Source organism: Pleurodeles waltl, chromosome 12, assembly GCF_031143425.1.
Source record: "Pleurodeles waltl isolate 20211129_DDA chromosome 12, aPleWal1.hap1.20221129, whole genome shotgun sequence".
Taxonomy (NCBI): domain Eukaryota; kingdom Metazoa; phylum Chordata; class Amphibia; order Caudata; family Salamandridae; genus Pleurodeles; species Pleurodeles waltl.
In genome coordinates this window covers 528,654,823-528,680,301 of record NC_090451.1, presented here as the reverse complement: position 1 = coordinate 528,680,301, position 25,479 = coordinate 528,654,823, and the positions used below count along the sequence as shown (strand labels likewise).

General features: G+C 44.4%; 1 protein-coding gene across 2 annotated transcripts in view; it reads right to left on the bottom strand.

The window, feature by feature from the left end:
- HYDIN (HYDIN axonemal central pair apparatus protein) overlaps nt 1-25,479 on the bottom strand; it is a 2,122,366-nt gene that overhangs the window by 55,868 nt on the left and 2,041,019 nt on the right. For both annotated transcript variants that reach the window (XM_069217473.1, XM_069217472.1), the window contains 3 exons: nt 21,590-21,748; nt 8,446-8,726; nt 7,471-7,690 (listed from right to left, as the gene is read on the bottom strand). In XM_069217473.1, the coding sequence (XP_069073574.1) occupies nt 7,471-7,690; nt 8,446-8,726; nt 21,590-21,748 (660 nt within the window). The remainder of the gene's footprint in view (nt 1-7,470; nt 7,691-8,445; nt 8,727-21,589; nt 21,749-25,479) is intronic.

Here is a 25,479-nt window from a genome sequence, read left to right as displayed (position 1 = left end):
CCTGAGAAGCAAGTAACTTTCAGAAGATTACACTTGGAATGGCTCACTTACAAAAATATATCTTACTTCTTGAAAGTGTTCTTTTGAAATAATAAATACATGCTGTCTTGTTATTGATGTAAAACCAGCTAATCTGTGCCCTCCTGTTTGTTGGTGTAAAACATCACTGTTGTATTGTCCATGAAGGCCAAGGTCTTTCTATGAATGGGCAGTAGCTCATGGATCTAAAGATCTTCGAGGCTAGGACCACATGTATACTTTTGAGAAATGTCATATTATATAAACCTCTGCATCTGGTGAGTGAAAGGAAATCCTCTGAAATGGAATGGAATATACAAGAGGTGTTTTTCCCCAGATACTGAGCCCATTAGACAGTAATTGACTTGGGTTCCTGGTTTCTTAAAGAAAACTGCTACTGCTGCCATAACCTCGGTGAACACTCTACATTTAACTTAAGACAAAGGGAACTATGAATTCACTGCAAAAGGATCCCACCACAAAACAGAGTTAAAGGTCGCAAGAGGACCAAATAGGAGTATATAATAGCATCTCCAGGGCCTAACACTGTCAATCAATCACCCTCCCAAAGTGCATATTAGATTCTGGTCCAGGCTGACCATCCTGACATGGGGCACTTGAAGATACCATTTGAAGTGGAATAGAATAGTCTTGAAGTCCTCCCCCCACTTCTTCACTGCAAACGAACTGGAACAGAAGCCACCCCATCTTCAAAAGTGGAAGGAATGATCTGTACTACTCGTGGTGTTCTGCACCTTGAAGATCAGTGTTGTAACTGTGAGTGGTGACTAGGTGAATTATAACAGGGATATACATAATGTGGAATTAAAACCATGGCTTACTACTAATAGGTTACAATGGGCCTTCAACATCTGTTCTAGAGAGGAATATGGTATATTATTCTAGGTCCTATTAAAAATTGTGTTGATTGACTAAGCTAGGGTAGGGACTTTCAGCAGTTCGGGGTGGACTGTTCCCATAGGGAACAGGGTCAAGACTGATTTGCATATGGCTGGGTCCAAACTGGGGTGTCATGGTGAGCTAAAGAACAATGGATTAAACCCAGATCTGTGACTTGGGGTGAGTGTTTGAAAAGTTTCAACACTCCGTCCATCAACCTTTTGTGTTGCTAAAGTTGCCCTAAGTGGGAAGGGTATGCCCAGACGTGGGTCCCTTGCTCCCTGTGCCACTGCATTCAAGCTAGCCTAGCTGATGAAGGGTGATACCCTGAAACCGGTCCTTAGATGCTTGTTTCCGGTCCTGGGAGGACTCAGCCCAGCAGATTGGGCTGGACTGTTCGCATGGGGAACAGGGTCGAGACTGATTTGCATATAGCTGGGTCCAAACTGGGGTGGCATGGTGAGCAAGAGAACAATGGGTTAAACCCAGATCTGTGACTGGGGGTGAGTGTTTGCACTGTTCAGCACTCCGCCCATCATCCTTTTGTATTGCTAAAGTAGCCCTAAGCTAGGGACTACAGCCAGAACCTGATTGTGGTTAGCTTAATATAAAAGAAGAAGCCAGGCAAAAGGAGTTAATTCCCAATAATTTATCTGCACAGGAGGTGACATCACTAGTTTCCCATCAAAACCATCATTAAAAGAGAAAGCCAAGCAAGAGACTTCATTCTCCTTCATCTGTCGCCACATGAAGTGACATCACTTCCTGCCTTCTCTCTCTATTTTAATCAACTCTCTAGGGCATTCCAGCAAAGAGTAGACACAGGCAAGGGCATCACCTGTTTGGGCTTATTAGGGTCAGCAAGAGTCTTGGGCCAGAACCTCTGATCCGCTTAAACTTACAAGGTACAATATAATCACATGGCTCACCCAGCAACCCACTGTGTCAGTTCCTACAATCTCACCAAGGCCTAGAAAATCCAGACCTTCGCACAACACATAACCCCCACCTTGTGCACATTCTATTACCAGACACCCTCACACTACAAAAGAAACATTCTAAATCATGCTCCTTAACCCTCATTCTGTATACTCAACAAACCAGACATCACATACTTCACTTATCATAAGCGTGACACCCTCTTATTCCCAGGGGGACCAGCATTTATCATGTGGACCACACACATAAGAGAGGCCTTGCTGTCATCCATAAGTCCTCCTGGTCCTGCACCCTAGGCAAGCAAGTAACAACTCCATGGAGCTGCTGACATGCTATTTCCAACTTTCTGCACCACAGACACCTACTTTCCACCTCATCTACTGTCCTTTTAGGCAGAACAAGGACTCAATGGAGGAATTCTAAGATCTCACTGCCACCTAGTTTGGATGAATTTAATGTCCCAGACAATACAAGCTAAAAAAAAAAAAATAGCACCCTTCCTCAACAGACTCAATGTAGTACGGCATGTCACACAACCAACACACTCCAAAGACCACATCGTGATCTTGTCTTTTCAACATCACCGACAATCCAATACAAATTATCCATACCCCTTGACTGGACTGGCCACCACACAATTCCTATCTCCTTGCTCAGCATACTACAAAAAACCAAGGTCACCCTGAAAGAGGAGACCAAACCTTAGATCCTTCAAAGACTTCTCACTTGACAACCTAAAGCCTGAACCCATTTCTTGCACTATCAACTCCATTACCATCACCCTTCTAAATAACTTCTAGACTTTTTCGGAAACATATGTGAACATCCACACACCAACTAAAATAGGCAAAGCAAGTCAAAGCCTTCAGCACCTTTGTACTGTAAAGTCCTTTGCTGACAAATGATCCATCAGCAGACAGAAAAGAAAATGTAAGATAAATAAATCTCCAGATAATCTCATAATACTTAAGTCTCTACAAGCAACATGCAGACAAGCTCATCAAATTAGTTAAAGCAAGGGCATATACAAGTACCATCAATTAAGGCACCAAAAGAAGCAGAACACTTTTCATGACAATCATGTACTGCATAATTCCCCTGCTGGGCCCACCTATTTGTACTTCCACAGAAAAGTGCAATGCCATCAACCTCTATTCCTCAGTGAAAAAATACAGAAGATCTGAAAGCACATACACTAACCTTCTGTTCCTCTTATTCCCACCGGTCCCACAGAAACCAGCAATGGTCATCTTTCGAGGCCCTATCTCTTGCAGCTCCTGCCAACGTACTCAATTCCCACAAAGCTACTTTATATCAACATGATGTCATACTCTTGTCCTTCATCAAAGCTCTCTCTGGGAGTGCTCTCTCACCCCTATTTGCCATTGTCAATGCCTCCACCACCCAAGCTATGTTTCCAGGAGCTCTCAAGACAAATGAGATCCCCTCCACTCTTAAAGAAACCTACACTAGACATTGCAGACCTCACCAACTACCAGGCTCATCAGTTACCTATCATTCATGATCAAGATCATTAAAAATGCACTATATGTTTAACTCCAATATCAAATTAACGTTAACTATCTCTTGCGCAATTTCCAGTATGGCTTGAAATCATGCTGCAGCACAGAGACCGCTACCTTACACATTACAGACAATGTCCTCTTGGCCAGAGATGAAGATGATCCCTGCCTCCTGATATTGTTGGGTTTCTCAGATGTCTTTGACACAGTCTATCTTTCACCCTTCATATGTACCTTAGTTTCCCAGGGGGTTTCTTCTTTGGTTCGCCTCTTACTTTTCCAATTAAAACCAGTGTTCACATGGGTACCTCCAGGTCCCAAATGACCCCCATCACTACGGAATCCCCAAGTGTTTCATACTGTCCTCTGTCATCTTCAATGTGTACATGTAGTCCTCTGAGGCTCTACTCATATAAAACAGAATCACAATTTATCAATAAGCACATGATACGCTACTCTACATGAAAGTATACTCTGCTTCTGACATTCAACACTCCAGACACTGCTTGCACTTCATCCATACCTGGATGTTCAACATCTACCTGAAGTTCAACCCAGTCAAGACTGAACTTCTCTTATTTGCCACAAACAACAAACAAGAAAAAGTACAAACCTGGCTCAATCACATGACCCTTAACAGCTTAGAACCCCAACTGTCACTAAGTGCCAAGACATTTTAATTTACCCTGGACACCAACCTAGCCCTAAATGAATACACTGACAAGAAAAACAGAAAGACTGGTACTAGCTCTGTTTAAAAAAAAAAGAAAAGAAAGTGAAACTGTTTCCTCCAGAAAGCAACTTCAGCAACTGTTCAAGCCCACATGCTCTGGCCCCAAGATGGTGGTAACACCCTGCTCTTTGGTTTCCGAGACACCACACTGGGCCTTCTTAGGAGCATCCTACACTGTACAGCACATATCATCCAGGGTCTAAGAAATATGATGACATCACCTACATCCTGGTGGAACTTCATTGGCTTCCCTCACCGGTTCACACCATCTTTAAAACCAGCTACATCATTTACAAAGCCATTATGACCAGCACCCCGCTTATCTTGCAGACAAGCTCTCCATCTCTGGTGGTTCTCTGCACACCCACTTTCCAGACACAACCAGACCCGAGACTAAGAAGTTTAAAAAAAAAAAAAGAGAAAGCAAGGTAGCAAGCACCCAGAATCTAGAACAAGATTGCAGAATCCATAGGACCATCTCAATGCTGCTCCAATTAAGGAAAACGTTGAAGACAAACCTCTTTAAAGAAAACAACATCACTATGCTTTAACAATCCACAAACCAGCTACCTCTCATATCACTTGTTTAATTTATGCATGTCTTTTACCCTGTATATAACTACACTGCCTTTTGGCCAGGTTAGCGCTATGGGAATATGTTAAAAATTGGGTCTCTAGTCGGCAGTCAGTTTACACCCTGTCCAAGTAAGGACCCTCACTCTAGTCAGGGTAAGGGAGATACACAGCTCAGATACCCCCTGCTCACCCCATTGATAGCTTGCCGCAAGTAGTCAGGCTTATCTCAGAGGCAATGTGTAAAGTATTTCCACAAACACACAAAGGACTCCACATCAGTTTAGAAAAATAGCCAGTATTTATCTAAATCAAACAAGACCAAAACGACAACAATCCAACATACACAAGCAAAGATATGAATCTTTAAATTAAAAAGAGCCTTAATCCATCAAAATCAATGGATGAATTGTTTTAGCATAAAGTACCTGGTATGCGTCAAAAATAAATCTGCAGGTGAGCATGCGTCAGAAAAGCAAGCAATGCATTGATTCCTTACTCACAAGTGAGGCAGTGTGTCAATTCTTTCTCCCCCGGGCAAGCGATGCGCCGATTTCCAGACAAGCAGCCTCAGGTCCGTGCGGTGATGGTGAAGATATTGACGCCCAGGGACGATACGTGGAAAATCCCGCAGCACGTCAGCAATTAATCTGCACTGAGGTGGCAGTGCGTCGATTTCACCGGTGCTGCGTGGATTTTTCAGCTGTGGTGCAGGAGCTGTGTTGATTTTTCTGCCGCTTGGCTCCAGTGCGTGGATATTCACCTTGGGTTTACCAGCTTCTCCTATCCAGGGTCCACGGACTGGATGTGGCACCACTTGGCAGGGTAGGGGTCTCAGCAAGAGAGTCCAGGTGCTGGCAGACGAAGTCTTTGATGGTCCTGAGACTTCAGAACAGGGAGCAAGCTCAATTCAAGCCTTGGAGAAACTTCACAAGCAAGATTTCAGAAAGTAAAGTCCAGTCCTTTCCCTCTTAAGGCAGTAGCAGCAGGCGAGCATAGCAAAGCAACAGGCAGAGTGGCAGGTCTTCCTCAAGCATCAAGCTCTCGTCCTTGGCAGAGGTTCCGCTTGAGCCACAAGTAATCTGAAGATGTGGGGTTAGCAGTCCAATGCTTATACTCATTTCTGTCTTTGAGGAAGGCAAACCTCAAAGGAAAGCCTGTAGTACAGAAGACCATGCCTCTTCCTTGCCCTGCCCTAGACACACTCCAGGGATTGGAGACTGTATTGTGTGAGGGCAGGCACAGCCCTTTCAAATGCAAGTGTCAGCTCCTCCCTCCCGCTCTAGCCCAGGATGACTGATCAGGATATGCAGGACACAACCCAGCTCCCTCTGTGTCACTGTCTAGAGTGAATTCACAAACAGAGCAACTGTCAGTCTGACCCCAGACATGGATTCAGCAGCCAGGCAGAGGCACAGAATGGTTAGGCAAGAAAATGCCCACTTTCTAAACATGGCATTTTCAAACAGAATCTAAAACACAACTTTTGCCAAATGATGTATTTTTTAAATGGTGAGTTCAGAGACCCCAGACTCCATATCTCTATCCGTTCCCAATGGGAACATTTATTTATAAGATATTTAACGGCAATCCCCATGTTAACCTTTGCGAGAGATAGGCCCTGCAATAGTGAAAACTGAATTTGGCAGTATTTTCACTATCAGGACATGTGAAACACACAGTACATGCCCTACATTTAAAATCCACTGCACCCTGCCAAGGGACTAGCTAAGGCCTACCTTAGGGGTGACTTACATGTAGAAAAAGGAAGGTTTGGGCCTGACATGTGGGTAGACATGTTTACAGAGCTACTCATGCGGGTGGCACAATCAGTGGTGCAGGCCCATTAGTAGCATTTCATTTACCAGCCTAGGCACACATGGTGCACTATTCTAGGGACTTACTTACTAGTATTCTCAAATCTAGAGAGAAAGCACTTGAACTTTAGCACTGGTACAGTTCCCAGAGTATCAAAACCAGTTACAGCACAGGATCCAAAAACAGGAGGTCAGAAGCAAAAAGTACAAGGAAACCACACCAAGAGCTGCCAGGTATAACAAAATACTACATTCATCCATACACATGTACCCTTAAAACTGTATTTGCATGACTACTCCTAACTCTGGGGACAGCAATTTTGTCTAATTCTTGTCCATGTTAACTGCTGTTAAAACTGAACTGATCTGTATTAGTCTTGATAAAGTTAATAAGAAAAAAGCCCTATGTTAAAAAAAGGTTTGCTTGATTACATTACTAGCCAATGGTAAATATATGACAGGAGATTTCCAGACAAAGAGGAGGTGCCACTTATGTACTAGATGATAACACTGAAAAAAGAATGGAGTTCAGAAATGGAGACAAGCTGCAAAAGAAGGAAGTTTACAAACATTACACATACACTGAACACCTCAGACAAAATAAAGATAAACCTCATCCAATAAGTATCTCTCCAGAGGAATTGCTCATGATGGTATCCACATGCCAAATATAAGGGTGTCAGAGTGACAAAAGCTATAGGAGGGAGTATGGGGTAGAGGTTTGGGGTAAGGGAGACTATTTGCCTCAGGCTCCAGATCGTTTTTTCAATTTCAAAATTGTCAAACTCCAGAGCGATAATTCCGGGCATTTAAACTTGTACATCACCTGGTACATTCCCTTCAGTTCAGTGTTTGTTGATGTCACAAACACTGAACTGAAGGGAATGAGAAATATGACTACTACTGTACCTTTTACAGCTCCCTGCCCCCAACGGATTTCTACATTTAGGTTATGCAGGTATATTACCTCTTTAGTGCTGGGTATTCCTACACAGGAACCAGATAAAGTCAGCTTCAGTGGTTTACTTCCTTCGATAAAGCACTGTAGTCCTTCATAGCGGATGTCCTGGCTAAGCTGCTTGGGGTGGAAATTCACATCGAAAGCCACCTCCATGCCGGGTGTGATGTACCCCTGGGCAGGGCTAATCGAGCAGTCTGGCTGGAACCTCTTCACATCCCATTCAAACCTTTTAAGGCACAAGAGTGAACAGTATATTAGTATCAACAATAATTGTGACAAACAGTTGACATTTTTAACCAAACTATATTTCCGTATTGAACATAGGATTTTGCAAAATGTTCCAACACAATCCATGCCACCTATCAAAGGTGCAGGTTAAACAATCAAATCAAATTTTCTCAATAAGTAAACCCTGATTTTTTTTATTTTTTATTTGAACATGTTCTTCGTGCAATGAAATGGAACCTGCTAAGCTACTGTGAAAAAGAACAGCAGCATTCAAAATTATTTGAGTTTCAGTTTTGATTCAGTTACACTTAGTGAATAATTTGAGTATGCATTTTTCAAACAGCATTTCACCTCCACAGACTGGAGGATTCTAGCGAAATTCAAGGAAGCACATCAGGTCATTAAAATCACTGTAGAACTATGAGTGGCAACTTTTCCTATTTTTCTACATTTATTGTGATCAAAAACAATATCATTTTTATATATATATTTTTTTAATTGTTTGTTTTGGTTTCCAAATGATGTAGGTGTTTCATTACCTGCTATTCTAAGGGCGTCTGAGCTGTGATCTGGTGCAAGTGATGAGAAAATCAACATATTCCAAGGTCATCTGAACTCTCACTTATGCAAGACAACACTCTTAGGCGATAACAGCGCAACAGCAGCTACATACAAGTGAGCTGAATCAACTACAAGGCAGTGCCATCCACTACGAAAGCTAACCGCAGTCATTTTACAATAGCAAATTAGTACCTGGCCCCGATGTCACCCGTGTTATGCATTATGACCCTCCGGGAGGCAACAGTCTGCAACACCACCGCTCCAAAGGGAATATGTTCCACGTCAAGGCTGACTTCAATGCCTTGGCAGCAACCTCTGAGGACAAAAAGTGGTCGCGATATACCAGCACACTCCAGCATCACCTCTTCAGCAAATGGAGGAATACGGCACTTGGGAGAGAAGGTAACTTCAACTTTGCAGCTTCCACCTTGAGACTTTAAAGTCAACTCTGTAGAAGGTGATACGCTGAGAACCTGTAAGAGAGGAAGATAAGTGTTTTTAACTAAAACCTTTTGTGCTGCTGATATTTATTTATATATATATATATATATATATATATATATATATATATATATATATATATATATATATATATATATATATATATATATATACACACACACACATATACATACACATAAACACACACACACCAGTATATAAGTGTTGCCACTCAGAACTGCCAGACTGCTTCTCAAAATGGCAGCTGATTCATGTTCAGTGGGCAGGTGGAGGTAGCTCATTGTGCTTTTGGGCTGCTTTAGTGTGCCACAACAGACATATAGGTGCTAAGATTAATATAGCTTACTTTTTACACACAGGATAGTTTTCTATTAGGATACAAGGAGCTAGGCACTCTTTTTGCTACCCAGGGCAACAAAACCCTGGACACACAAGTACATATGTATTTGGGCCCACATCTGAGTGGCACTCAACATTGGAAGGAAAGATTTGGAACAGGTTGTGGAGCATGATCAATACCCAAAGTGATCCACGACTCTTTGGTGAAGCCGAGGCAGCTCCACCATTTTATGATGTGAGTAGGCCATACTCAATTTTTCCTGATAAAATGGATGTGCTTGGAAGATTGAATACCAGCACAGGTGAGTTGTGGGCCCTTGTTTGAGCTAGATGACCCTTGCAGTGGTACTCAAAGTTAGTGCTTAAATACAAATTGCTCCAAGTCTCAAATCCACTTTGAGATAGGTCACAGGCATTGTTCTTTCAGTCGTTAGGCCCCTACAGGGATGGTCCTGTCTTCAACATCTACAGAAGTGTACATCTAATGAATCTAAGCTGGATCCCTCCACATGATAGAAACGTACCAGAGAAAAATTCCCCAAACAGCACACCCATACCTTGTAAGTATCAGTCACAAAGAAAAGAACACCACACTGTTAGCTTTGTTTGAAACAGGTGTTGTAAGATGTACAGGGAAGTAAATCATTTACAAATTATAAATGAAATGGAAATCACCCCTTCAGGAATAGTGGTACTGATAGTGTCAACCTTTAAAACGTTGGAGCATCCAAAAAACACCTCTACAGGTACAAAAAAAACAGGAAAGCAGCTGGGGCAGTTGGTGACACAGGCAGCAGGTGTGCTTCTATGTGAGTATGGCAGCTTACATGACACTATAAAGTTATTACTATCAACTTACAAAAATATTATATTCACTGTATCACCTACCACCACATCAAAGTATATATTTAAGTATATATTTACTGTTCCTAATGCCACACCCATTCACACTATACTTACTTTGCACTATAATAGTTATAGTGATGTATTGGATGCAATATAGTGGGGTGTGTACCAGTAGAGGTGTGCGCTACAAGCCTGCATATCAGATTTTCAAATTGACGGAATTGTTTAGGAGAAGTTTCTGGTCCTGCATACAAATTCGAACCAGTTAAAAAGAAAATGAGGCAGGACAAAAGTGTAACCAACTCTTCAGATGCCTTCCTTGAACTTTGGATATTATATTATCACTCTGTCTGCAGCTTGGGGAGAGTGTAGGTTTATATTTGTGTGACTAACTATCATTTTTTGTTTAGGATAATACAAAAATGAAAAAATTAGGTCTTAAATGTAAAATCATGATAAACTCCAGCCAGTCTTGCAGGAAAAAAGAAACATATTTATGATAAAAAGTCATATGAAGCAAAGCTGATAAGAAGAAGTCACATGCATGGAAAATCCTCAAAATGCCTTTAGCTTTGCCTTACAACTCAAAAATAAAATGGTTCTATTTCTAGTCTACTTTGCAGAATCAGAGATCCAATTCAGTGCTTCGTCTATTTACAAATAAAATTGGCCTCTCTAAAAAAAAAAAAAATCAAATCAAATTCTGTGTATGCTGTTGGCAGGTATGATTATGTTAATTCAAAAAGGGTATTCTAGGGACATTTAACTTCTAGTTAAAACTGCTCCAAGATCCTGAGCAACGGTGGAACAACCCAACGACTATGCCTAGTAATGAAGGTCCCAAAATTGAATATAAATGTCCCCGACATAAAAAAGGTGAAAAATAAATTTTCTATTGAATTATAGTGTTCAAGAGGAGCTTGATTTAGGGACTCCTTCCACATAGTTGCGTTGAAATAATCTAATGTGATCTTCATGAATATCTATCTTTCTAGTGTGTACTCTATCTACCTGCTAATTCACAATCTTTGAATATTCCACAGGTTCTAGATTGGTCTGGAAACATCTGCAATGGCTCTCCAGCACGACAGAGGGTGCAGGCTCTGTGATGACATCAAGCACTGAGTCTTGATGATGTAATCGAGGCCATATATCGCCAGGACCGGCACCCTGATGTCGGTTCAATTCTCTTTTTGTCACAACTTCAGATGAGAAGACAGTCAAACAATGCAGTGTACATTACTAACTTGTCAACTTAAGAAATTTCCAAAGTTCTCCAGTACAGGAAGGAAGGAGTATTGGTGAGAAATATGCAGGTAGACAGAGAATCCATCAGAAAAATTGTTAAGCAAGTTGAGTAACTGTTTCTTCTGATGGTTACTTCTACCTGCAGATTCTGCACCTTTGAACCGAGTCCCAAACAATAGTCCCTTTGGTGTTGGGAATGGAGAGCTAAACCAGAAAATAATTAAGGACAGACAAGGCAAAGTGGCCTTCAGTCTCACTTTCGAATCAAAGCAATAACTCTTGGAGAAAGTATCAAGGATGGACCACGTAGTTGCTTTGAAGATATCAGCCACTGGAACCCCTCTAGTCCGGTCCAAAATGGAGAATTTTGCCCTGGTTGAAAGAGCCCCGATTCTTTCAGGTGGCTTATTTATGGCTAAACATTGCAAATCTTGATGCATAAAATGATCGAGCAAGATGAACAAGTTACTTACTTTCAGTAATTTTTCTTCGAGAAGTACCCTTGCACGTCGTCAGGTGGCATCGGTACACTTCGCAGCCGTAGTTGGCATCATGGTCGCCGTGATGAAGCCAGAGTCATATATGGAGGCCACCCGGGAACGCTTAGATCAGGTACTTTTCATGACTTTCCACACCAGAAGCCTAGAGCCACGAAGAACACAGACTGGTGGGCCAGAACAAGGGCCCTGAAAGTCCTTGTCCCTAGAAATCAGTTCGCAAAGCAAGGATGGTGGGTGGGTCGGTAAGGAATCTGCAACTAGAATACATTCTACCAGATAATTCATTAATGAAGGTAAGTAAGTTGTTCATCTGACAGAGACATCTCATTGCAGATTCCTCACCTTAGAATAGATACCCAAGCAATGCCCCCAGGAGGTGGGTCTGTGGACCAAGACCATACTAAGAAGCCCTGCAGGACTGAACAGCCAAAGTCGCCGTCCCTGAACACCTGACTGTCCAGACAGTAGTGTTTAGTGAACGTGTGCAGGGTTCCCCACGTTGCTGCCTGGCAGATGTCCAGGACTGGAACTCCGTGTGCTAACGCAGTGGTTGCAGCACTTGCTCTGGTAGAATGAGCATGCATACCCTCAAGGGGTTGCTTCTTAGCCAAAGTGCAGCACATTTTGAGGCAGAGAACAACCCATCTAGAGATGGTCCTTTTCTGCACTGCCCGACCTTTCTTCACAGGCACATAACAAACAAAGTTGATCATCCACCTGGAAGTCTGTGGTACGATTGAGGTAGAACGCCAACACTCTTTTTGGATTGAGACAGTGGTCTCTCCTCTTCACAAGAAGGATGTGGGTGGGAGTGTAAAAAGTAGGTAAGCTGATGGATTGTCCTACATGAAAGGGCGTGACCACTTTAGGAAGGAAAGAGACCCTGGTACGAAGCAAATTTTGTCAGGATGGAGAGGGTTAAAGGGTGGCTTTGAAGAAAGAGCTTGCAGCTTACTTACTCTACGAGCAGAGGAGATGGCTACAAGAAAGACTGTTTTTAAAGTGAGAAGCCGAAGAGGACAATTGTGAAGGGTCACAAACGGAGCACACATGAGGAAAATGAGTACCAAGTTCAAATCCCATTTGGGCATTATGAATGGGCCAGTCATATCTTGAAGACTATCCCACGGCACGGTGGAGCGCAGGCAGCAGAGGGAGCCACGACTCGGAGGAGGAAACCCGCACCTGGACAGCGGAGCACGGTAGCGGCGCCCGGGGACCTGCACGGCGGCTCTTCAGCTCACTCACCCCGGCGGCAAAGAAAGAGCGCCGCGGAGGTCGCCATCTTCACAGCGTCCCTCTCTTCAGAGCCAGTGCCGGTGACAAGGTCTGCTGAGTCCTTGCGGGGGGGGGGGGCTCCAGGTCGGAGGAATCCCTTGCCACCCCCAGTGGCAAGCATCAAGAAGCGGCGGTAGCCCTGGGAGCAGGCGGTGGTCCTGCTGTTCGGTGTGCCGACTGAGGGAAGAGCCGGGTGCACACCGCTTGTCTGCGAGCAGCCCCTTCTTACAGACGTCCTACAGCGGCGAGGAGCGTTGACTGGATGGCCGCTGAGATCCGAGAGGAGTGGACTCGGGGGCTGTGGAAATGCTAGGCACAAAGGGGCTCACATGGATCTGATGGGCCCTGCTGCGTCTTTCTGGAAGTTGGCATCAAGGAGCAGAACATCATGACGGATATGTCTTGTAACAGCTCTACAGGTTCCATCAGTCGTGAAATCTGGATTACTAATGATACAGCTGTTCTCTTCAGGGTTTGGATCGGGATAGTTTTGTCTGTGAGTCAGTTACAGATCGGACAGTGAACTTGAACCGGTGCTACTTGATTGGGTAAGCCATACACTGACTGGAAATAACTCCAAAAACTGGATCTAGACGATGGTGTTGTGGAAAAGCTTTGGGCTATTTTGACAGTACTGTTAATAGCAGGAAGCTGAAGACAACTTTTGAAGGAAGGAAAGACAATAAACCTCCGGTTTGCCATTGCACAGACTTGAGAGGGACTACATATCCCAAGCTGCTTTGAGGCCCCAGGAGGTGGCCATTTTCACCTGCACCCACTTGACACCAACAAGCGCTATAAAGCGCGTGGGGGCACCTCGCTGCGTGGGACGCGCTAAAAGACTTGAGAGGGACTACATATCCCAAGCTGCTTTGAGGCCCCAGGAGGCGGCCATTTTCACCTGCACCCACTTGACACCAACGAGCGCTATAAAGCGCGTGGGGGCACCTCGCTGCGTGGGACACATCCGGGCCAAGGGTGGGCTCGTCCATGCTCGTCGGAGCCCGGAAGAGGCTGGGCTGGGCCACCCCCCTAACATTGACTATTCAAGTAGGCATCAGTGATTTTAGCTCTATGCGCTATTGCCAATACTGTGCCATCCTGTAGGTTGCACCATTATACTGATACTCTATAGAACGTTTTATCACCAATAACCGTCTCAGATGGGTAAAAGGAAAGCAATAAAGGCTGGGGCAGGGGCTGTGCTAAAAGCTAAGCAGAAAAGACACAAGCATGCAGCTAGCAACTGTATTATGGACAGAATGGACTCTCTTTTGGGTGAATGCAAGGACATTTTAACTACTCCTCAGGGAAATAATTCTAACGGCACTGGGGGGAAGCACTCCCCAACCAATAGGAGGGCTGGCCCAAAGAAAATTGCTGAAATCTTCGTGAAACGTGTGCAACAAGACACAGCCACTACAGGACAGGGAGAGGGCAGGAATGTTATCACCCACACTGCTCCATCTCTAGTGAAGGAGCTACCACTGGACTCTAACAATTTCATTCAGTGTAGCAACCGCTTTAACCCGCTAATTAACACCCCAGAATCACATGACGACATCGACCCAGGTATCAGGGTGGATGGGCTAGCACCCGCAAGCACATACTCAACTCACATTAACCCACAGCACATTCAATGCATACAAGATTTAAAAAAGGAAGTACTAGAACTTAAGCTCATAGTTAACTCCTTAATTGCAGTAATAAAACAGTTAACTCTTGCAGATGACACGACCACCATGAACCTTACCCAGAGCCCAACCCTACCAGGCCCCATGACAAATCTGCCCATTCTTTCAGCACCCAGCCGTGATGGCCTCGTCCCAGTTGGTGCTAAGACTAAGAACTTACTCCAGCCTGCTTTGCACAACAGTTTAGGCGCAGGAAACACACTAGACGACCATCACAAAATCCCCAAACTCATGAGCAATACTGCCCCAAAATACTCTGCACAGCCTGCCAATAATTGGTCTCAATCAGGCAAGGTATCTATCCTCCCTCTTCCATCCTTCACCTCTTTTACTGATGAACATGACATATGTCTTCTTCAAGAGACATGGTCAACCGATCCACTTTTTCGAACAGGCTATTCAAACTTCCATATCCCTGCCGTGCCTAGTACTAGAGGCAGGCCTTCAGGGGGCTTGACTGTTTGGATCAGAACATCACTTAACTGTCATATATTACAGCTACCCACCGACTCTCCCGACCTGTTAGGTCTTAGTTTATCATTTGGGCATGACACTGTTGTGAACATTTTCAATATCTACACCCGAGGGGTCGGGGGGGGGGTGAAGTCTCCAAAACCCTTTGTGACCTGGCAGCCCTTTTGCAAAACTGCCCCCACCATCATAAAACCATTGTGGCAGGTGACTTTAATGTCACATTCGAACCTCTAGACTGGGATGATCTCAGGTCCACAGACGAGGAGGATCGAGCTTGGTCTATCCCCGCCCTGTCCAGTCAACTCATAAAGAGATGGACGCAGGTTGCTGTCCAAGTTAAGTCACTGATTATGGAATTTGGGCTCAGGGCGTTAAATGGCAGAACCAAATCAGACACCAAAGGCCATCACACATTTAACAAAACCAACCACACCAGCAGAATCGACTACTGTCTATTCGACATAAGATTATGGCCCCTAGTCATCGATATGACGAATGTTGGAAGAACTGAAAGTGATCATAATCCTCTCTATGTTCACACGTTAGCTTTGGGCGACCTCTCGCCCATGAGTAACTCCTCAGTAGCAGCACCAGAGGGTATCAGCCTGGCTAACGACAAACAACACCTAAAGTGGGACAAGATTGTGGCTCGGCCCGCACTTATCAACGCAGCCAATAACACCCTAAAGACTACATTAATGAACCTAGAGGTGGGTCCCGCAGTCCCCTATAAGGAAATAAGTTTAATCCACACCTCATGCTTCAGGGATATCGCAGCCCACTTCTTAGTATCCCCAGCCCATGATGGCAAGAGACCCATAGGTAGGCACCGCTGGTTCAATAAAATGTGTTGGTCCCTAAATAAGTGTTTAATCCAAGCTATTAAATCCAAGGATGCCACTGCCATCCGCCTAGCTAGAAAGTCCTACAAGTCAGCCATATGCAAAGCCAAGCGTGACCAAGATGACAAGTTGTGGACAGCACTTAGTGACGCTGTCCGCGAGAGGAACTGTAGTCTGTTCTGGTCCCTGGCCACGCGAGGCCCAGAAAGCAGTGGATTGGACATTACAACCAACATTGCCCGAAGGACTGGGTAGATCATTTTAGCAGGCTGTACTCCCATGACTATGATAGCCCCACTCCTGTCCGCATGGACCCCTGCCTAAATACTTCTTTAGCACCCACCACTGAAGTACCCCAGTTTTTCTCTCAAAGTGACATAACGTACTCCCTAGGCACCATAAAACGCGGCAGGGTGCCTGGCTCGGATGGAGTCCCAGCAGACCTTTTCTCAACCGACATAGCATCCTGGTCAAGATACCTCACCATCATAGCGAACGCTATAACATCTGGGGCACCTATCCCAGAGTCCTGGAAAGGGGCTATTGTTATCCCAATCTTTAAAAAGGGCGACAGATCACTTCCCTGCAACTATAGACCAATTAGTCTAATTGACTGTGTGCAAAAAGTCTTCTGCCACTGCCTCTTGGGAAAGATCGAAGACTGGATGACCGAACATGATATCCTTAGTCCCCTCCAAGCTGGTTTCCGGAAGAAAATATCTACCACTGATCAAGCCCTCGGGTTCCTATTTCTATACTGGAAAACAGTGCTTATTGGCAAAGGGAGCCTTTATGTAGCTTTTGTGGATCTAAAGTCTGCTTTTGACCTAGTACCGCGCAAAAAGCTATGGGACACTCTCTATCGAATGGGAATCCCGGAGCATATCCTAGCAATATTGATACAGCTCCACGAGGACAACTACGCACGAGTTAGGTGGGACAACAGGGGTCAACTAACTGATAGAATCCATGTATCAAGGAGTGTGCGGCAAGGGTGTGTCCTCGCCCCGACCCTCTTCTCTCTGTATATCAATGAAATCGTCCCTTCCCTGCTTAGAGTGGAGGCTGACGCACCTTCACTTGGCACACAAAAAATCCCTTAATTGATCTTTGCAGATGATACTCTCTTAATATCCAAGACCCCTAGTGGAATAAGGAAACTCCTAACGTGTTTTGAGAAATTCTGCTCAACGCGGGGACTTGAAATCAATGCCTCTAAAACAAAACTAATGACCCTTAATCCCCATAGATCTTTTAGAGGGAAGTTTACACTAGAGGGCACCACACTTGAGAAGGTGGGCATTTTTAGCTACCTGGGTATAACACTGACTGACAACATGCCTTGGAAATCACACATAGGAAAGCAAGCCTTAAAACTAAAGCAAACAACAGGGGTACTATAAAAAAAACTTTCACCTCTCACACACAAAACCAATTCGCCCAGCAATACAGATATACGAAGCCCAGGCTGTGACCTCAGCTCTTTATGGGGCCGAACTATGGGGTTATGCTAAAATCCAAGACATAATCATCGCAGAGAACAGCTTCCTGAGAAACCTTGTGTCCCTTCCGCCAAGCACTCCACTGTTCCCCCTTTTTAAGGATCTTGGCATAAAACGCATCGGTCATAAAGCCCGCCTACACCCTCTGCTGTACTGGCGGCGTCTCTGGACTACTCCAGAGCTTGAAACCTTTACTGAAGCCCTGCAGATCATTTTAAAAGCTGATCATCTTCACAGAATCCCCTGGCTACGATACATCAAGGGGTCATTCTACTCACTCGGGCTCAGTGAACTCTGGAATTCACCAACCACCTCCGTCTTTCCCTCGAAAAGCGAATTAAAGAAACTATATTGGCAAATGGCAGATCACGAAGATATAGGGGCTGCACTTCACACTACATTATCCTGTGACTTTGTCAACTTAAAAGAGACATCCAAGTATGAGGCTTTTTGGGACATAATCACGGTCCCAAGGGAAAGGAAACTGTACTTTCGGCTCTGCATTGGAACATTACCATTAAGACTTTCACCAGCCGCTGGTCACACAATGAATCAACCGCCTGTCTAGCCTGCAAAGCCCCCATCGAGAATCTCCCTCACGTCCTTTTTGTCTGCCCCGTGTACACCGCCTCACGTAGGAAATGGCTGGTCCCGGCATGTAGACTGCTGGGCGTCCGCAGCTCTGAAATAGCCCTGCGAATCCTCATATCAGACACTAGGCCAACGCTAGTGATAGCCATTGCCAAGTTCCTTGGAGCTAGCGGGTTTGTCAGAGGGAAATTCTTATCTGTTTAATGATTCCAACTAGACTGTCCCATCGCACTGTGTGAGTGTATTTTATCTTTATTCCATTTTTATCATTTTATGTATTGTGATATTTATCACCTTGTGTATTTATTTGTATTTATTGCTGCTATGCGCTTTTATGGCTCTTGTATCCGAAATAAAGTTTCTTTGACTTGAATGGGGTAGGCGAATAACATGTGGGTAAGACCCTTGAGGAATCTCCCAACAATGGGAGATTTCAACAAGGAGGTTTGGTCTAATAGTCTGAAGAAAGCAGAGCTGGCAGACAAATAACCTTTAAGTGTGTCCAAAGCAGAGCAAGAGAAAGTAGAAACAAAAGAACCTCGGACAGAGGTGCAGAAAGGGGATCAACAGATGTTGGTACACCATGCCACAAATTTGTTCCAACGACAAGCGTTTACCGTTTTGGTAGAGGGACGCCTGGCTGCCAAGATAACATTACAGACTTCGGGAGGAAGGTTGAAAGCTGTCAACTGCCGCCGCTCAATCTCCACGCAAGAGGGCAGACACTGGACAGGTTTGAGTGAAGAGCCATCCCCTGCTGCTGCAATCAAAGATCCTCCCGAAGAGGCAGTCTGGAGTGGAGGATCGATGGCAAGCTTAGAAGCTCGGGGCACCATACTCTTCATGCCCAGTCTGGAGCCATAGGGATTACTTGGGCCTGGTTGCTTTTGATCTTCTTGAGAACTCTGGGCAGAAGTGCTATTGACGGAAAGGTGTATAAGAGACCTGAGTTCTACTTGAGATGAAGTGTCCCTGAGCGAGTGCCGCTTTGGAAATTCCGGAAAGTGCTTGTGACCTACCATGAACCACAAGTAAAGCCTGTGGGCAGTCAGGACGGGGATGTGAAAGTAGGCGTCCTGCACGTCTAACGCTACCTTCCAGTCTCCAGTGTCCAGGGTAGATGGGAACTGAGCCAGAGTGAGCATTTTGAACTTTTCCTTTCTAAGGAAGAGATTAAGGGACTGAAGGTAGAGGATAGGGTAGAGGCCCTTGTCCTTTTTGGGCACCAGAAAGTAGTGGGAATAACTCCCTTGGCCAAGAGAGCCATAATGTCCTTGCAGAGAAGCGCCAAGTGATCCTCAGTCATCCGAACGTGGATGGTGGCATGGCCGGAGAGGTAGTCTCTAAGGGGGGGGGGGGGGGGGAGGAGCCCCTTCAGACGATTTGCAAAATCCACCTGTATGTCGTGATGGATTCCAGGTGGGGTTGGTGATGGCAAATCCTGCCTCCAACGGGTCTGTGATGGAGAGACGAACTAGGAAGGTCTGGAGGCTGCAGCGGAGGGGGTGGTGGACTGATTGCTGGCTTCCTGATCCACTGGGACAGTGGATCCCGAGTCCGCACAGAGGTATGGCAGCATGCGCAGCACTGTGGCTGGAGGGAAATGGATGCAGTTGCGTGCCCTTTCCGTAGCAATGAAAGGGGCGAAAAGAGGACTGAGGGGGGCAAGGAGCAGCAGCTAGGCCAAGGGACAGAGCTGTATCCCTGGATTCCTTAAAGCTCTCGAGCACTGAGTCCGCTTTGTCTCCAAAGAGATGGATGCCATCAAAGGGCATGTTCATAAGCAATTGTTGGACTTCCCCTGAAGAGCCAGACATCCTCAACCAAGCGTAGTGCCTCAAGTCCACTATTGACGGAACCAATCTGCCTAGTAAGTCAGTCATGTCCAGCCCACAACAAATGGTTAACTTGGCAGCATCCCTCCTGTTAGCAACAGCTTGGGAGAGGATGGTCCGGGCCTCCTCCGAGGCCTGTGGCAGCACCTGCACAACTGTATCCCGTAAAGTATGGGAAAAGCAGTCCAAAAGGCATGTGGTGTTTATGCTGAAAAAGCCTTAAATGCACATAGGGTGCAGGATTCTATTGAATAATGCACAAAAACCTGGAACACTGCCAAATCTTTGCCTGGAATAATGGGCCAGTTGTACTGAAAGACTGGTTTAAAAAAACATGTTTACAAATTGTACACTGAGTTATTGTGACCAGTCTTTTTTTAACCCATGTGACGTGTACTAAAAGGTTACATCGCAAAACCTCTAGTCGCAGAATGATCTGTCTAATGAATATTAATTAGGCAGTATGCTACACAGAGATGGTGGTTTGCAATGAATAGCAGACCTACCACCCTATGTTTCAATTTTCAAACAGGAAATGTTTCTTTTTTTAAAGCAGCATGTGTTCCTTAAAGGAACAGGAATGGCTTCAAAAAAGTTTCTTGTTTGAAAAAAATCAGAAGAACAGGCTGCAAACACTGGCTACTCCTTGGGTTGCCGACAATTCACAAAGGGGAAGGTGCTCCCAGGGGACATATTTCCTTTTGTCAATCAGTTACCACCCCAAATTGGCGGTGGGTAACTCATCAATGGTTTGCGACTACAATTGTGGTCAGAATCCGTTGATAAATTCCAGTCCAATTTGGGAAATGGGGGTGAGGGGGGGGGGGGGGGGCTTTTACACCCATTCTATATGCAATTCAGAAAAGATCACAACTTGTAAAAGGGCTTTATACATTCTGAAATGTACTTTTCTAATTATAAACTTTGTGAATACCATGGTTTATGACAGCAAAGGTGCTTTGAACATATGGCCGCCAATATTTAGCTATTTAGCTGCTTCAAAACCTTGCCTGAAGAATGTATTTACTTTGATCATTCTAGTCTTTCAGATTTGGCACTTACCTTGGAGATGATGTGTAACTACAACTTTAAGCAAAACTAGAGCAAAAATCAGTAGTTCAACATCAGAGGTTGTGAGCACACCACATGATGGGTTGTCTTCAGACTTACTACTGGGAATTAGTCTCCAAATCCAAGGTCACCTACAATGGCAGAGTATTCTATGGATCCTTCACACAAACATACCAGTAGTTTCCAACTTTGGTTGCTTAGTGACCAATCATTAATTTCAAGATGCAGCTCATGTTTTTTTTGTTTTTTTTTTAAATTACAAACCTAACCTATCCAAAGGCTGTATTAGCAAGTTTAAACTAAAACGTAAAATGACCACAGGCATGTCATAATGACTAACACAATGATTGTGCCATTTGGGTTATGAAAACATTGTTATGTAAAGTCATTCAGTAAATGGCACATTTGAAATACTTTACCTAGCTGCATAAGTTAAGGAGTACACATATCACTTAAGCTCTTAGGATAAGTGCAACTAAAAGCTAAGGTCTAACAAGAGTTTGTAAAGCACTTTCCATTCTGCCATCTATCAAAATCAATTTCTGTCTAGTTCTGTATACCACATCTGTAAAAAGCCACGTGTTTTGCCTCAAATACACAGCCCTCCAGTCCAGGAGCCTGCATTCAGTGATCTCCAGCTTTTGGGAGTCTTACCTTAGGGTCCTGAAGTACTGGAAGATTTGGGGTGATTCCCAAGGAAAAAGTGATAGAAGCAATACTGTGGTTCACTATCGGAACAACCTTTTTCAAGCTCTGTCCAGCACTAAGAGCACCGAAGTTCAACACACGCTGCTTGGGGTCTGCCACTTCAACCTTCATTGGACAAATCATGCAAAAGATAAGAAACATAAATAACAAGAAAGGCAATAAAGTACAAAAAACAAGATCTAAAATACTAACTCCAAGACAATGGAGGTAGAATATGTAGTATGCCTGAGGGAGGAGAGATTGAACATGTAAGGTATCAGAAGTTAAGGCCAAGAATATAAATCATTCAAGGGAAGAAGTTACAAATCTTGAAACTGAATACAAAGCTTGGTAATAAATGACAATGGTGAAGTAGGAAAATAATCTAACTTTAACTTCAGCAGGCCACATGGGCTCCTCCAAAGATGGGGAACTTATTCACCCCATTGAGTTCTTTTGATAAGAAAATTAAAAGGAGATTATAACAGACCATCCAAACGTTTTCTGTGAATTGGCATGGAGTATTTGTTGTGAGTGCACCCCACTTAAAAAAAGCCTAAGTATGTTCTAACTGATAAAGGCCTAAAGAAGGAGGACTTTGTTTGGAGAATCATCATCCAGATAATAGGCAAAGCATTCAAGAATCTTTCGCTTTGCCTCCCTTACCACAGTCCGAGAGAACACCTGCTGTAAAAGACCCCATATATTTTGGAGCATGAATAAAGATGAATTTGAGCCACAGAGATCTTTTCATATAGTAGTGATCAGGTTTGTGTTGAACAAAAGATGGTACTCCTATTACCATACCATTCCCAAAGTGTAATAGATAGTTGTTTATGTATAGCCACTACAACGATCCTTGTTCATGTTTCATTCACTAATATTGATTTATTTATCCTGTCTGGCACTTGGTGTTTCTTTTTGTGTTCTTGGGCCTATTTATTGATCGTAACGTCTTGCAGACCAAAATCTGAAAATCTCTAACAGTGTAAATCCGTGTACTGCTCTGGTTGCACACGGATGATCACCTTTCTGTTGTTATGCATCACTCTTGATAAGGAACAATGCTCACTGACGCCCTGACTCAGTGTTTTTATGCACTTAATTTGTAATTAAATGAAGAGTATCCCTGTTGGCATGTATGTTCATAACTGCAACACCATGTATATCTTCTTTGTAGCCTTGAAAAAGTCATGATGGTGAAACACATGTCGGCTGTACAAATGTACTGGAAAAGCTGTCTATGGGAATATATTATGAATTGTCAACGATACGTGCTGCAGAGTTTTGTGTATTCGGAACAGACGTGTACTAATTGGACATTTATTGTGTGCCTTGGTTATTTTGATGGACTGCCCAACTGGGGTTTTTCCAGTTTGGCATTTACATACTATTTGGCTAAGGGTATGTACCAGGACGGCACCTATTGAAAATTGTGTTCCATTTATAACAGTACCCTTAATAATTGTGAGATTGTTTTGGGTTGCCCAAACAACAAAAGCATAGCCTCCGTAAATTCTTGGTCTGCTATGTAGAGCTACGCAGCTTCAGCCACAACTCTGCCTCAGGAGATGACAGTGGAGCACATTAGATGCCAAAGGTGTTGGTGCATCAGATACTGAAACGTTTTATGTACCCCATCAAGGCATGTAGATAGGACCAAAGAGAGTAAAAATGGTAGGAACAACACATGTGTTTGCATACCTTGGGAAGGGAAGTTATTAACCACAGTATTTACAGGGGAGGAGGGAGCTTGGTGAGCAATCTGTAGGATGATTATGCAACTCCCAGAAATATCACTACTAAAGAAAAGTCACTTTTTCTTTTGATGGATGTATCTTCCTACACGTTCCTCCCCATATAAATGAGTCCCAAAGAAATACCATCCCAGAAAGGTTGATTGAGTATTGCTAGTTAACCTATGAAGTTATGCAGTAAGGTCAGGCAAAGCATCTGTCAATGCTTGCTTTAGCTGTAAGGCAGCAGTTCTTGGAAAAAGTGTGTTGCAAAGACCACTCTGTTACTTGGAGGATGTCAGCATCTGGACTGTCCCTGCAGAGAGCTGGGGATGCATCCTTAACCCTTGTGGGATGGAAAAAGTTATCCTCAGGAAGATCTTTCTTGACCAGGGCATTCAAGACCTTCATACAGAGCATGGGCCAATGTGGAAGTGTGTACTTAATAACCACCTTGCCCTTTTGTAATCCAGCAATGGCTGATCGCCCACTCTTATTCTGTTATCTGGGTTCAGTCTATGCAGAGGCTTCTCCTCCTTGCTTGGAAATAGATGGAATAAAAATGGAAGGGCTATAGACCGGCCCACATGATAAATAAATTTGATCCCAAATATAATGTTTATTTTAGTTTGTATTTCAGTACCAGGAAAACATGTACACAATACATCAGTTCCAAGTTGTAAGGTAAACAATGTGAAATACGACAACATGCCTCTCATTAGCATTACAAAAAGAACAAGCTACTTACCTTTAGTAACACTTTAACTGGTAGAGACAATATCTAGCCGCAGATTCCATACCTTAGAATTTCCTCAGGCGTCAGACTGGATCCGGAAGATTTTTGTAAGCAGTACCCATGCATGCCGGGAGGTGCTCTCTATGTCGTTGGCGTGCAAAGTGACGTCTGCGTCACCTATATAGATGCCCCCTTGGCACACTGACGTCAGTTACTTTTCAGAACTTTCCACACCAGGAGTGCGGAGCCATGAAGTGCACAGACACTGGTGTGTCCAAAGTAGGGGCTGAAATGGATCATCCCTAAACCTACAAATCTGTACGCAGAGCAGGGAGGATGGGTGGGTCAGTAAAGAATGTGCGGCCAGATAGTGTATCTACCTGATAAAGCATTACTGAAGGTAGCTTGTGCATTTGGTGCCCTCCTTGAATAATCTGGTTTGCACCAGTTCAGGAACAACTGATTCCCGCTGTAATGCAAAGCCACACAAAGGACAGGGGAGTGACTTCCCATAGGGAGGTGCACAGAGCTCTGCCAGGTGGCTGGTTGATTCTGCTATCTTGAACATATGATATGCAGAGGACCCTGGGAGCATCTGACTGGTTAAGCCAGGTAGATGACGTCCCTGACCCCCTCTGGTAGGTGGGTCACTTCAGAGAGTGAGCAACCCCTTTTCAGGGTAACTTAAGGGCTCCCCTGAGGGTGGGTCCTCAGATTCATCAAGCAAGATTCTTCAAGGAACTCTCTGCAAGATATCTTCTGCTCCTGGCCTCCGGAACCACTGCTGCTCTGCTTCTGGAACTGAAACAAGACTGTATCCTGTTGGGAGGGCTCCCACTGCAACATTGTTTCTCCAGCTCCTGCAAGATTTCTGCAACATCCATGGCTGTGCATCCCCCAGGGTCACAAAAACTTTGCCTGCATCCAAGAAGCAAGAAGGAATCTCTCTTGGAGTGAAGGAGTCACTCCCTGCATCTGCAGGCACCTCAAGACAATGACGACCGACTGGTAGATCTTGCAGTCCCACGGACAATGTAAAGACTCTGCTCACAGGCGGTAGTTCTGTGGTCCTCTCCAGGTCCAACTTGTCTTCTGACCAACTTGGGAGATGGTGGACTCTTGTTGCTGCCACTGGAATGGAACCCTGTGCACTGCGACAGTTGCTCTTGCCAAGGCTTATTGTCTCTTCCCCCAAGAAGATCTTCGAACTCCAGAAAACCCCGGCCTCCAGCACTTTGCGACTCCAGATTCAGCTCCCCCTCTGCAGCTCCTGCGATGGGGGACTCCTGTTTGTGGTGCTGCTGAGGGCTCCTTGTGACTCCCTGTGCCTGCTGCCAGTGGGTCACTCGTGGGGGCTCCTCCAACTCTGGCTGGCTTTCCTTCCT